This window comes from Eumetopias jubatus, unplaced genomic scaffold, assembly GCF_037043125.1.
Source record: "Eumetopias jubatus isolate StellerSeaLion01/CBP00866 unplaced genomic scaffold, mEumJub1_p1.0 scaffold_1, whole genome shotgun sequence".
Taxonomy (NCBI): domain Eukaryota; kingdom Metazoa; phylum Chordata; class Mammalia; order Carnivora; family Otariidae; genus Eumetopias; species Eumetopias jubatus.
This window is the reverse complement of record NW_028274807.1, coordinates 135,130,531-135,148,565: the sequence shown is the minus strand read 5'-3', so window position 1 is coordinate 135,148,565 and position 18,035 is coordinate 135,130,531. Positions and strand designations below refer to the sequence as shown.

The following is an 18,035-nucleotide window of genomic DNA, read 5'->3' as shown; positions in this document are numbered from 1 at the left end:
CATCCATTCATTAGCTGATGAACTTGAGTTGTTTTCATTGTTTGGCTGTTGTGAAATTCTACTGAGAGCATTCCTGTACAAATTGGTGTGTAAAAATATATTTTCCTTTATCTCGGGTGTATATTTAGAAGTAGAACTTCTAAGTCATAGGTTAACTCTATATTTAAATTTTTGAGAAACTACCAAACTTTTCCACAGCCACTGCACCATTTTTTATTCTTACCAGCAATGAATGAGGATTCTAATTTTTCCCCATCCTTGGTAACACTACTGTATTATTTCAATTTTTCATCATTATTATAGCCATTCTAGTCAATGTGAGATAACATCTCATTGTGATTTTGATCTGCATTTCTCTAATGACCAATGATGTCAAACATCTTTTCATGTGTCTTTTGGCCATTTTTATATTGTATCTGGTGAAATGTCTACTCAGATCATTTGTCCACTTCTTAGTCTGTTTGTCTTTTTCTTGTTGAGTCTGTGATTTTTTTTTATCACTTTATAGTGTCTTTGACATGCAAGAGTTTTTGATTTTGATGAAGTCCAATTTATTTTTTTCTTTTTATCTTTGTGCCCCTAGTATCATTTTTAAGAACCACTGCCTAATCCAAAGTCTCACATATTTACAACTATATTTCCTTACAAGAGTTTCACAGTATTAGCTATCATATTTAGGTTTTTCACCCATTTTGAGTGGTATAGGACTTGAGACAGGGGTTCATCATAATTCTTTTGCATGTAAATAACCGTATGTCCCTTGAAGAGACTACTCTTTCCCCTTGAATGGTCTTGTTACCCTTATCAAAAATCAGTTGGCCATAGATGTAGTTTTATTTTTGGACTCTCAATTTTTTTCCATTTATCTGTATTCTGGTATCCTTATGCCTTATAGATTACTGTGGCTTTTTAGTAAGTTTTGGAATCAAGAAGTATGAAAACTCCAACTTAATTTTTCTTTTTCAGTATTGTTGAATATTGGGATCCCTCTGTTCCTATATGAACTTTAGCTCGTCCATTTCTGCAAAAAAGGTCATTGAGAATTTGATAGATTTTACATTTATACTGTATATCACTTCAAGGAGTATTACCATCTTAGAATATTAAGTCTTCCAATTCATGAGTAGGAATGTCTTTTCATTTTTTTAGATATTTTAAATTTTACATTAGCAATGCTTTGTAGTTTTCAGTGTACAAGCCTTGCACTTCATGGTTACATTTATTCCCAAGTATTTTATTCTTTTTCATGCTATGATAATGAAATTGTTTTCTTAATTTTATTTTCAGATAGTTTACTGCTAGTGTATAGAAATACAACTGTTTTTTTTCACATTGATCTTGTATTCTGCAAATTTGCTGAACTCATTTATTAGCTCTATTTTTTTTTCTAGATTCCTAGGGTTTTCTATATATAAGATCATGCTATCTATAAACTAAGATAGTTTTACTTTTACCTTTCCATTCTAGATACCTTTTATTTATTTTTCTTACTTAATAGTCCTGGCTAGAACTTTTAGTACAATGTTGAACGGCAATGGCAAAACGGACATCTTTGTCTTGTTTCTGATCTAAGATAAGGAATGCCAGCTTTCAGTTAGACCTTGGCTTCTACTTGAGATGAAATAGGGAATATTCTGGTAGTTTGAGGAGAAGAGTGATGTGATCTAACTTCTATTTTAAAATAATATCTTTGTCTTTTTTGACGTTTTAAATGATTACAATTTCTAAAACTAAAGCTAAAACCCTTCGTAAATATGATAAATAGGTATTAAAATCTGACATGGTTCATTAAATTTAAATAATAGAGTAATGTTACTATACAAAAAAGGTTTAACACATACATATGGCTCTTTTAAGTACAATAAAACTAGTTAAAAATTAAATATATAACGTGTTCAGGTCATACAAATTGCCTTAGCTATATCTCTACCTCCCTATCTATCTATATTACTGTGTGATTGTGCAATGTCCTGTTGATAATATGCAATTTTTTATACTTCACTCTTGATAATCAAAGATAATATTTTCTGCCAGTTGGCAACAATAAGCCCTGAAAAAATCCTGGCACTGATAATGGCTTTCCTAATTAATAGCCACGTGGTTCTAGCAAGTGCCTTTATGTCAATAAGCCAGTTTCCTTGTTAATGAAGTAAGAACTCTCATGTCTCACAGTATTGTTACAAGGATAAAAAGAGAAAAGTGTCTACAAAATTTTTTTGAAAACTAAAGAGCACTAAACAAATGTAGAGCATCACTATTATCTTGCATCTTTTAAATGTTCTTTATCATACATTTGTTTAATTTCGTAATTATTTAGTTTACCTTTGAAAGAGTCCACTGTCACACCTGATGGCTGATTCATGTAACAGTAATGGCATGTAGAATAAGAATCTATAAAACTAGACAGCTAGGTTGTTGGACTCACTAGAGAGAACCACTCTATATCATGCAAAGTTTAAAATAGCAAAAAATAATGAGACATAAAAGTAGTTGAAGAAACAGTCTATCTCATTTTGAGTGATGCATTATCTATAATCTTGGGTATATTGTGTAACATATATCTCACAAAAATCAGCTGCAGACTTCTTTGGCGTTTACCATTCATTTGCGTGTCAGTGATACTCACTTCAGAATTCATAAATCATCATTTGTGGTGGCACCTTTTCCATTGGCCTCTCAGAAATCTTAACAGAATATAGCCTTCAATTAGAAATGGAGCATTTATGATGATGTGAGCTTCAAAGATCAAAAGAGAATAATTTCACCCAAATCCTATGGATTGGTCCATCATATTGATCCATCAATATTTTTATCAGTCCACTGACTGAGAGAAATATCCTTTAAGAGGAGAAGCTCACAAAAGTACTCTCCCTATAAAATCTGTAATTTAGAAGGGCAAATACGACACAGGTCTCTCTTGCTTCTTTTCTCTCTAGTTCCTTCTTATCTTACAAAAAAACAGAGCTAATAAGCAAATACAAATAATTTCTATCTCATTCACATCTATTCAACTTAAGTTAATTAAACTTCCAGTCTGAGGAAACATTTATTAACCCAGATTGACAAGTCAGGCAGAGAAGAGACTTTCATTGGCTTTGGAATTGTACTTTGAAGTTTAGGTACAGTGGGATTTTTCTGAAGAGTTAAGTAAAAGCAAATGACTACTGAAATTATGGCTTAGCAGTGCTGAAAATGAATATGTCACATGTGGAATGAAAATAAAATTGTGTGAAAATAAAATGCATTATTTTTTTAATGTCTAAGCATTTTTCAAGAATTCCCCAGATACATACAATTATTATTACACTTAAATTATCTAGGTAAATGTATTTTGTGCTTCACTTTTGGTAAAAAGCACTGTATTTTTACAAAGCTAGGCCTAAGCTTCAATGTTCTCTAGATGAGCTGATGAGAAAAAAAATGATTTCACTGAACTCAGGTCATACAACTCAACTCTCTCAGCTAACCTGCCCAGTACTTGGTCACTTTTTTTTTTTTCTTTTTCCCAGTCAACCTGGAAAGTTTTTAACTTTTTTTTCTCTAGCAATGTCCTCAATTCTAGAAGAGCAGCTCACAGGAGCAAATTGAAATCTCAAAGGGAGAGATACATACGTACATGTGTGATTTTATTTAGTTAGTTATTTTATTTTGGATGAGGTAGGAAATAGGGAAGTTGAGCAAAACAGCAGGCAAGAGAGGAGCATGAGTCCTAGCCTGGGGCTTGCCTGCACTCTCCCAGTTTCCTGCAGTGCGATCCAGGGACATAAAGCACAAGGTCTCTAGACACACAGCTACCATCTCTTCCTTTGCCTCTCCTCCCCGTTTCTGGGAGGCACAGATAGTGGCCATGAGTACTCTTTCCTCAATAAACCGTGACAGTGCTGTCCAAGAGGTAAAGCCTCCATGCTAAAAATAACCTAACAAGGTCACCACCTTGTCTGCCTGCCATGGTCCTAAGCCATGTCCTTAAATACCTGAGAGCTGTTTCTTCTCACCCAGCTTGCCTTCTGGCTCTGACTTCTTTCGCCAGCCTTGTGAAGTGGCTGTCGACCTGGCTGTGATCTTGACTGGTTGGCAACAGCCTACCAAGGGCCAGGCTTGGATGAGGCCTCCGCTGTGCACACTCCCCATCCACTCAGACTTCTGACTTCACACGTCCTGCCCTGGACAGCTAGCATCCTTGGCCTGGCTTCCTCCCTGAGTAAGAAGAATTTGCTAGTAAGGATGTGAACGAAACTAGTCACATGCCACAATAAAGCTTTTTCCCCATTTCTAGAGACACAACTTTAAAAGAACAATGTTGATTTAAAACAGGCTTATAGAAAACAGGGTACATAGAAAAGAAAATCTTCTGTCCCAAGAAAATTAATTTTCAAAAAATGATCAATACAGCAAAGTGGTTTACTTTAAGTGCTGGCTTTAAATTTTAATTGTCACAGTTGGGTTTTGGTAAAAGTAATAGAAATCGTGTTTAATAACAACAGCTATACAAATATGTATCCTAAATAAAATCATGACTCTTTCCTAAGCCTTGATTAAAAATTATATTTTAAAATTATTTTACCTGGGGGACCTGGGTGGCTCAGTTGCTTAAACATCTGACTCTTGATTTCTGCTCAGGTCATGAGCTCAGGGTCATGGGATAAAGCCCAGCGTTTGGGCTCTGAGCTCAGTGTGGAGTCTGCTTGGGATTCTTTCTCTCCCTCTCCCCACTCTCTAAATAAATAAATAAATGAAATCATTAAAAAATTATTTTATCTAAATTAATGATGAAATTTCAGAACTTTTATTCATATCAAATGGTCTCTAATATGGTGTTCTGATTTGACTCATGAAATGAGATCCCACAAAGTGAAATGGAAGAGAAATGCCATCATCCTTTAAGAGGTCAGGTCTCATAGGATAGATTTCTATTCTTTTGTAACTATAAAAATATTTAGCATTCTATAGGATCAGAATGACAGTACCAACTGTCACAGATAATATGAATTTACTTTGAAATTAATTCCCAGGCAGCATATCCTTTATTAACACAGCTGTACTTTAAAAATATATTTATCTTAAGGTATTGAATGAAATCTTTGTTGATAGAGCTAACCAAAAAGGTTTTTTTTTCCCCAAGTATATACTCAAAATAAATAATTGAAGCTATTTATTTATTTTTTTTAAAGATTTTATTTATTTATTCATGAGAGACAGACGGAGAGAGAGAGAGAGAAGCAGAGGGAGAAGCAGTCTCCCAAGGAGCAGGGAGCCCGATGTGGGACTCGATCCCAGGACCCTGGGATCATGACCTGAGCCGAAGGCAGACGCTTAACCATCTGAGCCACCCAGGCGCCCAATAATTGAAGCTATGTAAATAATGCCAAAATAACTGGCCTCTTAAGTAAGCCCTAAGGAAAATCAAAATGGTTATTCTGTATCATTAGACAAAAGAGAGTCTAATTTTTTTTAATGTTTCAATTAGTGTTTTGGTGAAATGGCAATGCAATTACAATGAGGGTATTCTCAAAAACAAAAAGAAGATTATATGATATGGTAAATTTTTTTTAAAGATTTTATTTATTTATTTGAGAGAGAGAGAGAGTGAGAGAGAGACAGCCCAAGAGGGGGTAGGGTCAGAGGGAGAAGCAGACTCCCTGCTGAGCAGGGAGCCCGATGTGGGACTCGATCCCGGGACTCCGGGATCATGACCTGAGCCAAAGGCAGTCGCTTAACCAACTGAGCCACCCAGGCACCCTGATATGGTAAATTTTTGTGCAAGAAACAGTTTGCTGTAGCTTGAGATTTCTGGGACAATATGATAGTTTATCGGAATAATAGGAGAGTTAGTTTTATATCTGGAATTTCATGAAAATCCGGTCTAGGTTGCTTCCGTAGATAAAATGAGATTCTTAACATCTTGGAAAAAAGGTCTCTTGGCTTTGCTGGGGAAGAGAGACATTTGCTCCAGAATTTTATTATTTTTCCAAGCAGTTGTATTAATTTTTCAGCAACCAAACTTTTAGAAATGTGTAGAATTCTCATTTCTCTTGTTCTATTTTGATGTGCATACTTCCCCTAATTTTTATGCCCCCCCCCCAGCTCTTAAAAATTTCTTGGCTGAAGTATATTAACATTACAAGGAAACAACAACTTTGAGGAGAGAAATTCTATCGAAAAGTGATTGTATTATATGATGACCTCCCTTTTGTTCTGCTTTCAGCAGAGGGGAAAAGAAATTGCTGTCTTGGGTGAAATGACTGGAGTTTGAATCTTGAGACAACATAGTTTATACGAAATGCCTAGCAGTTGTTGAAAAGTTGTCATTAAAAATATATATGTAATATGTTTCCTTGATATTTTTAAAGGTCTTCTCTTTTTCTATGTCTCTCATCTTTGCCAACCATTGTCCATAATTTATCCAGTAGAACTTAACTTCCTGAAAACACCTTTCCTGATGTTTTGAAATTTTGTAAAGAAAAAAAAAAAAATCCTTTAATCCAGATGTCTGAGTGTGGCATGTTACATCATGTTATCATTCTGGTGATTAAAACATTGTCTGTGTAGTTAATCCATGAAGCACTAACATTGTAATGAAAACTGCTAAGCAACTCACACATACAATAAACCGCCCAAGCCCAGATGGGATAAGGTCCTAAATTATACCCACGCTAAATAATTTATCAGTATGCCAGCCATTTATGAGAGCTTGTTTTCTTATCTTCAGGACAGATCTATGGTATCCCCCACCCCCCCCCAAAAAAAACCCTGAAAACTGAAGAGCTGACAATTATTACTTCCTTTTTATCCTATGGGCTACCTAACAGGATTCTACGGCAAGGATTTGTATGCCAAGTGGCTTGGCGGAACTATCTCCATATCCCCAATTCTCTACACATTCTAAATTCATTAGTCAGAAGGCATGTTCTCTCTCACTTTGTTTTCACTTTTAATTAGTAAAAGCTTTCAGGATTCATGATTTATCATGTCATAATTTTTAATAGTTAGCTGTTATGGAGGACACAAGGCAAATCCTTACTTTTTGCCTAAAGCACAAGGGCAGAAAGGAAACTATTGTTATGTATATTAAACAGACAAACTACCAAAGGCCCTTACTGAAAAAGCATGCCTTGACTTTTGCCCAATTTCAAATTGAGTTTTTGAATATACAGACATTCTCTTTGATGAAATGGGAACGGTTACTGTGGCGTGTAGCACTTTCCCCTCTGGAAGTCTTGGAGCAGGGGGATTGCCATTCATAGATTTGGAAAGGTTTTTTTTTGTTTTGTTTTGTTTTGTTTTCTTATTCCTTTAGAAGCCTAAAAAGACAACTTCCTAATCTAGTGGCATCCAAGTCACTTAAAATAGCTTTGAAATAAACTGATTTTCTTTTTGATGCCTCCTTTTTTTTTTCCCTTCTGTAAAATTTATCAGAAAGTTCACAAATTCTGACAAAATTCACCCCTTCTTCTTGGTGCCTACAATTGTATGTACAGTGGCCAGACCCACTCAATGGACTCTACCAAGTCCTAGAAGTCCTACCTTCTGATTAACTTAGTTTTGAATGAATTGACTTAGATTAATCTGTGTTTGGAAGGGATGAAGCAGACGTCCTATGAGCAATCTAAGAAATGGATTCCCTTGGAAATGTACAGACTGTGCATTAGAGAGAGAAGACTATATTCCTACAAAAGAGCCCCTGGTTTAACTGCTACATGGAAGGTTAATTAAGCCCCATAGTTAGGTTTCTCTGTTTCAACAATCTGAATGTTTCTCCATCCTCCCTCATTTATTGTCACATATATCTCAAAAAATATATATCTCTCAATAGAAATGTTCATTGCTTGCTTTAGGTAGTATCTAAAATCTATATTTTTAAAGAGTTGTTTCCTGATTTATCCTGAATTCCCTTATAGGGTGATCAGCTTGCCCTGACTTGCCAGGCCTTCCCCTGTTCTAGTACTGGAAGTTCCGTCTCAGGAACTCCCTTAGTCACAAGCAAAACAGGACAGTGCTCACTTGACCCCTCATTTGCCCTTTTTACATCAGTGACTTTCTACTTAAGTGATATTATAGCTCTAAAGCTGCGTTAACCTAATTGACAGATCTGTCGGTTGCGGTTCTTGATTTTCTGGCCTCAGACCAGCAGCGGTGGCAGTAGCGACACCTGGGTACTTGTTAGAAAAACAAATACTCAGGCCCCAACCCAGACCTAGGAATCATAAACTCTTGAGGGAGGGAATCAATGATCTGTTTTATCAAAACTTCCAGGTGATTCTGAAATAGAACACGTTTTTGCAACCACTAAGTTTCCAGAAAGAGGATTATTTTTGATGCACAAAAGTTTCTAACCTCTTGGTTTCATCGTTGTTGGATGTTGTAAGAGCCAAAAGAGCACAGAGAAAAGAGAGTGAAAGAAGCAGTGTTTTAAGAGTTATAAGATGAAAATGAGGGCACCTGCACAGTCGGTTAAGTGTCTGCCTTTGGCTCAGGTCATGATCCCGGGGTCCTGGGGTCAAGTCCCACATCGGGCTCTCTGCTCCACGGGAGCCTGCTTCTCCCTCTGTGTTCTCCCTCCCGCCCTCCCTCTCTCTCTCAATCAAATAAATAAAATATTTTTTTTAAAAAAAGATGAAAATAATTACGGATGAAAACTTAGGTTAGCAGGTCAGAGATTTGCTATTTTATTGCTATGCCAGTTTTCAGTCTGGTGACTTACAGGGATATGACCTCAACTTTTGAAAGAAAGGCAAATGCCTAACAGTGAATTTACTGACAACAGCCTCTATATGTATCAATTATAAAATATCTAGCAAGCTCTTTCTAGATGAATTGTGGGGTACGTATATATACTAAAGGAGTATAATATATCCCCCTGACTTTTAGAAACTAAGGCTCCAACATGGTAAGACATTGATAGAGATTGCCGAGGTAACTATTATCAACCAAGAACATCACTGAGATATTAAGTTATGAACCTGATACATAGCTGATAAGACATGCCAGGGTTTCTGTTCTAGAACCAGCCCCTTCTTGTGGACTTGAAAGAAAAGAATGAAGGCAAATTGTCTTATAAAGAAAAAAAAAAAAATAACAACTCTAATCAGCTTATCTTTCCTTCAAGCAGAGACCTTGTCTTCTGAGGAAGAAGCTAAGTCAAGCCATAGGACCAGAGTCTCTGATCCGTTGTAGAAATGAGCGGTGTCTGGAAGCACAGCCACTGTGTCCCTAGAGAACTTTGCAAAACTGGTGGTCCACAGCTCAGATAGAACACAGAGAAGATTTTGGCCCACACAGGATTTTACACACACACACACACACACACACACACACACACACACACACGAGTTGCTAATGCTTATAATTTGGAAATTTTACATAAAACTTTTTGGCTTTTATCAAAATAATAAAGCATCTGGCAAAACTGGAGATGTGTTTCTAAAATGACAGGAACTAACTGAAGTGGTATAATGAACTACCTCTTTCCTACAGAGCTGTGTGCTCTCCGGTTTACCACAGCGGCTAATACTATCGTTGTCAGGGGCCTTGCTTCACTCATTTACATCTTCTGCCTTCCCTGGTGTGTGTGTGTGTGTGTGTGTGTGTGTGTGTGTGTGTGTGTGTGTGTGTGTGTGTGTGTGTGACTATTGCCTAGTTTTTTACCTGTTTCTCCTTGATGAGATCCCTGTTCAAACTAGAGAGGTCCGCTTTGAGATCAAGGACATTTTGGAGGCTTAAGGTTTGGAGATATAAGTAGATCTCCGCTTTGGTTGGCCAACTGTTCCATCCTGCCTACCTCCTCAGGGGGCTGGACAGTTTCTGCTGAGCCTCCTGAGCTTCAGGGACCTCTGGTGTCCCTCCTGCTTGGTCTCATCCTCCAGTCCTTCCTCCTCCTCGTTAGCTGCACTTACAGTTGCCCAACCTAAGTCAATCCTTTGCTCTGGTCCTAATCATCACTTCCTTCTGAGGGCTTCTGCAACTATATGCTAACCTGGCAACCTCATTCCCTAGCTTATTACTCCAAAATTCTAATCAGTGGTAGGAATAACCTAAATTTCTGATAAATTATCCTATGAAAGTTAATCTAATATTACCCTCTCAAAAATCATAGATACTCCTAAAAAATGGCCATTCCCAATGAAATTAATTGGTCCTGGCTTCAAGAGGCAAATCCAAAAGTTAAATCACCTATTTAAAAAAAAAAAATAGGCTCCATCTTAAATACATTTCATCAAAATAATTTACATCCTACTCTGCATATGATATACATGGCACAAAGTGAGTTCATGTTCAATAGATAATCATTATCATGTATGAATCTACTCCTGATGTAATTGCCTCAAAGAGATCATAGATTGGGCAGCTTTGAGAAGCATCCAAAGTTGCAGTTTGATATTTTTGTTTTGTGAGTTTTTGAAATCTCTTGCCTTTCTATAATTTCTAATATGTGCAAGACATGGGAAATCTAGTTCAAATATGGTAAAGGCAGAAAGAATTACTCATTCAGTCATTAAGAGTTTCATTGGACGTTAAGAGATTCATTGAGGTCACTGTAGGACAAGAATATGCTCTGTGATTTAAAAAGTACAGGAAATCACTTTTTGCATGCCACTTGAACAATTGGAGGCATGATAAAATCAAAGTTTGAAGTACAACTTATTTTTTTAATATTTTCTAGTGACACTTCCTCGTGCTCAACCTCCTCAAAGAGAGAAAATCCATTGCCCCCTCTCCCTCATTGTATTAGCACTTTGTATTACATTCTTGAGTGTACAAATTATACCATGTTTATTTCTTCACCTCCAGTGAGTAGCACAGGGTCTGACATGAGGGTTCATTCAGGCCCAGCCCAAAAGTTTCAGGGCCAAGACCAGAGTGCAGATGTCATCCAGGTAAATACTGACACTTTCTACCTGAAGCTTACCTGGCAGCCCCACAGCCTGCACCCCAGGGATTAGCCCCTGTAACCTGAAGGATAAGAGATCTACTCACCTGTGTCAGACCTGAGACCTACCAAGTGGTAAGAAAGATCTGCAAGGACAGGGCAGCAGCTGCTCCCCAAGCCAGGACTTTCGGATGGTGATTGGACCCACCCAAGTCAGGTAGCCTGTGGGGGAGGTACCCTTTCTCCCCACCTTCGTTTTGTAAGCTCAGGATTTTAGGCAGGTTGAAACCCTTCTTATACCATCCCGGCAGAGGGGAGGGAGGGAATTTGTTGGGGAAAGGACTTTGTCTGCTTAGGTGATTTCATGTAGCTGGGTATGAGCAAACGAACCTCTTCCTCTGGTTTCCAGATATAGGCTGTGATCTCCTCCCCCTCCATTATTTATTTATTTATTTATTTATTTATTTATTTATTTATTTAGGAGAGAGGAAAAGAGCAGGAGCAGCTTGGGGGGAGGGACAGAAGGAGAGGGAGAGAGAGAATCTTAAGCTGGCTCCACACCCAGCACGAAGCCTGATGAGGGGCTTGATCTTCTGACCCTGAGATCATGACCTGAGATGAAATCAAGCGTCGGATGCTTAGACGACTGAGCCACCCTCCTGCAACACACACAGACACAGACACATAACATACACACACAAGCTTGTAAGCTCTGACTGTATGCTGGCCTCTGAGGCACCCATTCCAGCTCTCACTTCCCGTTCCTATCATTCTCACTTGCTCAATTCGTTATCAAACTCTCTAAAAACATTTTTACAAGGGATGCCTGAGTGGCTCAATCAGTTGAGCTTCGGCCTTTGGCTCAGGTCATGATCCCGGGGTCCTGGGATCGAGTCCCACATCAGGCTTCTTACTCAGCGGGAGCCTGCTTCTTTCTCTGCCCGCCGCTCCCCCGGCTTGTGTTCTCTCTCTCTCTCTCTCTGACAAATAAATAAAAATATTAAAAAACAAACATTCTTACAAGATCAACAAAATAAAAAAATAGACATTTGTTTCAATGGCTTGTGATATGTGGAGCCCTCAAAAATACAGTACCCAATGCAGAGGTCATTCCTGCCTGGCTCTAATGGTGTGGTACTGTGCTCAATAAGTGTTAGTTAAATTAAATTAAATCCATAGGAAAGAAACCACCAGTAATAATTTATAAAATTTTGTGATTTTTTTTTTTTTGTCACGAGGGACCTTTTTATACTTCAGAATGTCAGCATATTTAAGAGGAAGCAGCTGTTCTGCTCACTTGTTCGCAAGCCTGGGTGAGACTTAAATTCACACATGGAAGAAGGACATAAATTGTATATAATTCTGAGTTTCTAATCTACAGGAAAACATGATGAGCATCTTTGGGTCATAATATTAATTCCTATCACCTGAGAGGAAACTTAAATAACTCAGCTCTGGTTGTCCTACTTGGGTTATGAGGTCTGGGTCTAGGAGAATTAATTTCTTACCTAGACCATGTAACTTGGCTGTTCTGTTTTATTATCTGGAATTCAAGTCGTTGATATTTTCTGGAAACTTTTCTTATGCTTTATGGATTTTTAAAAGGTATTTTAGGTATTTTAAAAACAAAATGTGTTTTCCACAAGGATGAGGGCCACCAATGGGCCACTCTGAATACTGACAAGTTTTCTTTCGTTCTCAACTAAAGCCCCATCCCGCAAATTATTAGTAATGTTTTGATGCGAAGTCCAAATACTGACAGTTGCAATAATGAATATTTGCTACAGGATACCAGCAGAAAAACTGCCCAGAAATGCAGACCCAAACCATCTCAAACCTTTTCCTTCCCACTGAATAGCACCCATTATTTTTGACTCCCTGTGATATATATTGTTCTTAGAGGGTCATTGGTTGAAGAGTGCAAAGAAATCTGAGTCCACCTTTAGGGGACATTAGGAAAAGTGAATCCCTTATTCCAGTTTCCCATCTTTTGGGAAAGAAGGAAGGAAGGAAGGAAGGAAGGAAGGAAGGAAGGAAGGAAGGAAAGAAGGAAGGAAGAAAAGAAGGAAGGGAGGAGGGAAAAGAAAGGAAAGGAAGGAAAGGAAAAAGGAAAGGAAAGGAAAAGAAAGGAAAGGAAAAAAGAAAAGGGAAAGGAAAAAGAAAGAAAGAAAGGAGAGAGAGGGAGGGAGGGAAAAGAAAGAAAGAAGGAGGAAGGGAGAGAGAAAGACAGAAAGAAAGAAAGAAAGAACAAAAGAAAAGAAAAAAAAAGAAAAAGTAAGACATGTAGTTTACTTTTACCATTTTGCACAAGAGGTTATTTGAGAGCTGTTGATTTTTCTTTTCTCTCCTCCTCCCAAAAGGATTCCAGTAACTTAATACTTTAGCATAAATGGATGATTGGACATACATGATTGATTCTAGCTCAGGCTATGTTTAGTTTCTTTTAAAGTCAAATTTTTAAGATGCTATCTTCAAATGTGCATAATAAATCATGACCAATTTGAATTAGCTGAAGAGAAAAAAAAAATGAATTAGCTGAAGAGAATGTAGTCAGTTCTTTTATGAAAAATCAAAATTTTAGCAATAAAAAATAAATGAAGAGCATATGCTTCTGAGCCAGACTAAGTTCAAATCCTTGTGCTCCACCTGGCCACTCTGGCTTTGGGTAAGTTCCCAAATCTCTCCATACCTCAATTTCTTCTCAAGATGGGGATAAAAATGGTATGCCCCTCTTAGGTTTCTATGAGAATTGAATGAATTCACACTTTTTAAATGCTTTAAAAGTGATTCAGTAATCATTAGCTGTAATTGTTATTCATTCATTCGTTTACTGTTTTCTTTTAATAAATATTTGAGTGTCTTTCTCATGCCAAGTATAAGTACAAGCATATAGCAATGCATAAAACTGATTAAAGATTTAACTTTATTATTATCATTTCAAGTCATCATGAGATGTCTTCATAAACCATGATGGATATTTATCAGCCTTCTCATCCTCAGTGGTTTAGTATATATAGAACCTTGCACAGAAGAGCTGCTTAATAAATGTTGATGGAATCAAGTTTGAATACGTGAGTCATTGCAACACAGGATAATAAGCACTTAATTTAGAGTTAGGAGATGCATTGTCAAGTCCCAGTTTCTTCCCCAGAGCATTATGTGACCTTGAGAAATTTACCGAAAAAATTAATCTGAAAACTAAGAAAGCTATATCATGAAACCACTAAGATCTCTTTTGATCATGATTCTACCAGGTAACTGTCAATGATGCACTATTTGTTGACTGGTTATAGTTCTGTTTTTCTTAAATTTAATGAACTTTTCATTTTAGAATAGTTTTAGATTTACAGAAAAGGTGCAAGAATATTACAGAGGGTACCTGTATACCCTGCATCCAGTTTGCCCTTACTGTTAACATCTTACGGGGTCATAGTGCATTTGTCGAAACTAATGAACCAATAGTGATACATTATTATTAACTAAAGTCCATGTTTTATTCCAATTTCCTAAGTTTTTACCTAATGTCCTTTTTTTTTTTTTTTTTTTGCTCCAAAATCCCAACCTGGCTACCACATTATATATAGTCATCACATCATGTCCCCTTAGACTCATCTAGATTTGACAGTTTCTCAGACATTCCTAGTTTTGATGACCTTAACAGTGTTGGGGACTATTGGTCAGGAATTTCATAAAATGTCTTTAAATTTAGGTTTATTGAATGCTTTTCCCATGGTCAGACAGGGGTTGTGAGTTTGGGGGAGGAAATATAGAGGTAATTCGTCTCACATCTTATCAAAGATATATGCTATTAATGTGAACACCCATTGAAGATTCTATTTTTATGGTTGGATAAGAATTATGTATAATTGGTAACTTAATGTATGATATTAAGGAAAATCTCTTGGCTAGATGTAATTTTCTAGGCAATGTATAACATAGTTGATTCTCTTTAAATACAGCATAATCTTAAAATATACTTGCCTTATTTTTTCCATGAAAAAGTTTCCTCACCACTGATAAATGAAAAGTAACTGAAAAATCCATTGTTATAAATTAATAGTAATCCTACCTATGGATACAAGATTTATATATTAAAGGTAAAGTGAAAAATATAACTGTTTGTATTTCTCTCAAATTAACTGCAAAATTGTGAAAATAACAGATTTGTGCTCAGCTATGAGGTCTAAAGCACCAAAGCAGAAGGGCCAGAAGTTAAGCATTTTGTTACTAATTCCCCTAAACCTGTCTCATGCAAAGAACTTGCCTTAAGAAATGTTAATACTTCACTAAGCCCTAGGCATAGAGTATCTGGCTGTTTGTAATCTTCTGGCATCCTTGGTCTAAATGTACAGTATCCTCTGAGGTTAGAGAAAATACTAATGTAGCTGTCACAGGGATTACAAGATCCATGGTTTTGTTTATTCTATATTTTTCTTATGAATTTCACTATAAATAGGGAAGTTGGTTTAGGGTTACTATGATCTATGCTATGCACAGTTTTCAGATCAAGACATAAGATAAACATAGTCAATCCAGAGGAAAAGTTGTTAGAAGTAGGGTTTTACTAGGGATATCCTTACTTGGATTTAAATGAAATAAATAGCCAGAGTATCACACTGGCTCCAGCATGTAGCCACACAAAGTTTAAATACACCTATATTTACGGTTGTCACGCCACAAGGAGCTGATTGTAAGACCAATTTAGTAGTTTTAGCCTACTGCTGTTTGTCACCTTACTTTGTGACCTTACCATGTGTCACAGTCATGGCCAAGAATATCATCCACAACCTTTTTATTTTAAATCCCTGATTTTTTCAACCTATAAAACACTTTGCCCTGACTCACTGTATTCTATTTCTGTGACTTTGGGAAATGTCCTTAATTTTTGGAATTTCCTCACTTGTACAAGTTTGTGTGAAGGTTAAATGAAATTATGTACATAAAACACTTAGCAAATTAACTGGGCATTTGTTATTTATTCATAGACACATATGCTTTCAATCCTTTCTGGTTTTGGGGGAGCAAGGAATAGCTACTAGACTATCGTACAGTAGTCATTGCTTTTGATGCCATATCTAGGTTCTCAGAAATATTTTCTAGCTATGACCTGGTATTTTAACATTGGCACTTCAAGAGATAAGTAAAAATTAAACAGGAAATGAACCTGTCAATGTTCAAGGGAATAAATGTATTCTGGTGGCAGAACTTGGCATTAGAGTAATTTTATTTATTTTTCTCTAGTCATGAAAAACTGATGAGCAGTATGACTCTTTTTACACGGTTGAAGGATATTCTTCAAAACACTAAAGTAGGCTTACTCGAGGATCTTAGCAGTTAAATAAGTGATTAAACATGGATGAAGCGTCAGGCAAAGGAGATAAGATCCAGATGAATTGTTTTATACGACAGCCCTCAACAAGAGCCCATTTCTCTTCTTATTGACTAGTGTTTCTGATGCCGTATTTGGGAACGAAGCCATAACCAATCTCATCTAAACTGCCACATCTATATCTGGATCAAAGGAGATGTCCAAGTTAAAGGGCATCCTGTAACTGCAATCAACTCTTGATAATGTAATCTAATAAGAAGTAAGCATTTATGAGGACAACACTTCATTGCAGGCAGACCACTGTCCCTTATAACCACTGCCTAATTCACTTATTATGAACTTTTCAGTGTGGCTTTAATGACCATGGCAGCATCTGGAATGAAAAACAGTTCCAGGAGCAGGTGCGGCTAGAGAGACAGCCTGGGAATATTTTGAATAGGAGGTTAAGAACCAGCCGGCTGGGAGGCCGAGTAAGTAGTAGAAAAGTAGAAAGGATAGGAGCATTAGAGCTCCCTTGCAGTTTGTTATTGGATATGGCAAACATTGCTAATGGTAATTGGTAATTGTCATCTTTGGAATGGGAGCTGTGTATACCCAAGTGAAGTCAGGATAAAGGACTTTTGCTTTAGAGGTTGACCTCTCCAGATTTAGAATCAGACTTCAGAGCCAGAAGGGTTGTAGGGTTCCAGTACATCAACACTTTCATGGTCATCAGACTCTTAAAACGATGATGTGACCTTAACATGGTGTGACCAGACTGTGAGTTTCTTGTAGAGTGACCACTGATGTTTGAATACTGTGTAACAAACTCTCTGAACACAGCCTGGTACAGAGCATACATTTAATAAATATGCCAGGCCAGAGTTTTTGTACCTGGCATTGAATATACGACTCTTTGTAAATAGGACAATGATTTTCTAAATTGTTGATCCTGAACAAACCAGTATGTCATCAGGGTTCCATTTTTTTTTTCTTTCTTTCTTTCTTTTTTTTTTTTTTTTTTTGCACAAGTCTATAGAAAAGGATCAGTACTTATATTTTAATTAAAGAAATAAATGTAGAGGGAAAATAGAAAGACAAGTAATAAATAAAAATATCTTAAAAGTGTTTATCCTCTATTTTTTAAAGCCATCTGTGTAGAAATAGATGCATACAATGTACAATGCATTGTAAAGACTATTTTACTAAGGCCACATGTTAACAAGAAAAATCTGTTGGTATGTTTATTTGCCCCGCAGAAAAAAAATGTGAGTGTATTTGGGTGTATTTTTCAGAATCATCTGCATGGTTTATATCAATATAGGCAACTACATGTGGCCATCTATGCAAATTTCTTCATGAGATGATTGACTCGTCGACAAGCAGTAATTGCTGGCTGCTCTTATCATTATTAGCAGAATGTAATATTAGTGATACATTTCCAAGTAGGGAAAGGTAATACCAGTGTTTTTCTCTTTTTCCCTGTGCTATTTTGAATGCAGACAGTACCACAGGGACACCAGCAATATCAACGACAACTGTGGAAATTCGCAAAAGCAGTGTTATGACAACTGAGATCACCTCCAAAGTGGAAAAAAGCCCCACGACAGCCACTGGCAATAGCTCATGTCCTTCCACGGAGACTGAGGAAGAAAAGGCAAAACGGCTTCTTTACTGTTCGCTATGCAAGGTTGCTGTCAACTCCGCCTCGCAGCTGGAGGCGCACAACAGTGGTGAGATGCAGTGATTTCTTTTCTGTCTCAACAGCTCTGCAATTATCTTCCTCTGAATGGATTGTATCTTTTGCAGCAGGGGACAAAGGGGTGGTGGAAAACTGGCAATTATTACATGGAAGTCATT

At 37.0% G+C, this 18,035-nt stretch overlaps 1 protein-coding gene across 1 annotated transcript in view; it reads left to right on the top strand.

Annotated features, from left to right (window-relative positions):
* Positions 1–18,035, top strand: part of ZNF385D (zinc finger protein 385D) — an 859,807-nt gene that overhangs the window by 831,527 nt on the left and 10,245 nt on the right. Inside the window, exon 6 of the mRNA XM_088021277.1 lies at positions 17,678–17,908. Coding sequence (XP_087877403.1) covers positions 17,678–17,908 — 231 coding nt within the window. The remainder of the gene's footprint in view (positions 1–17,677; positions 17,909–18,035) is intronic.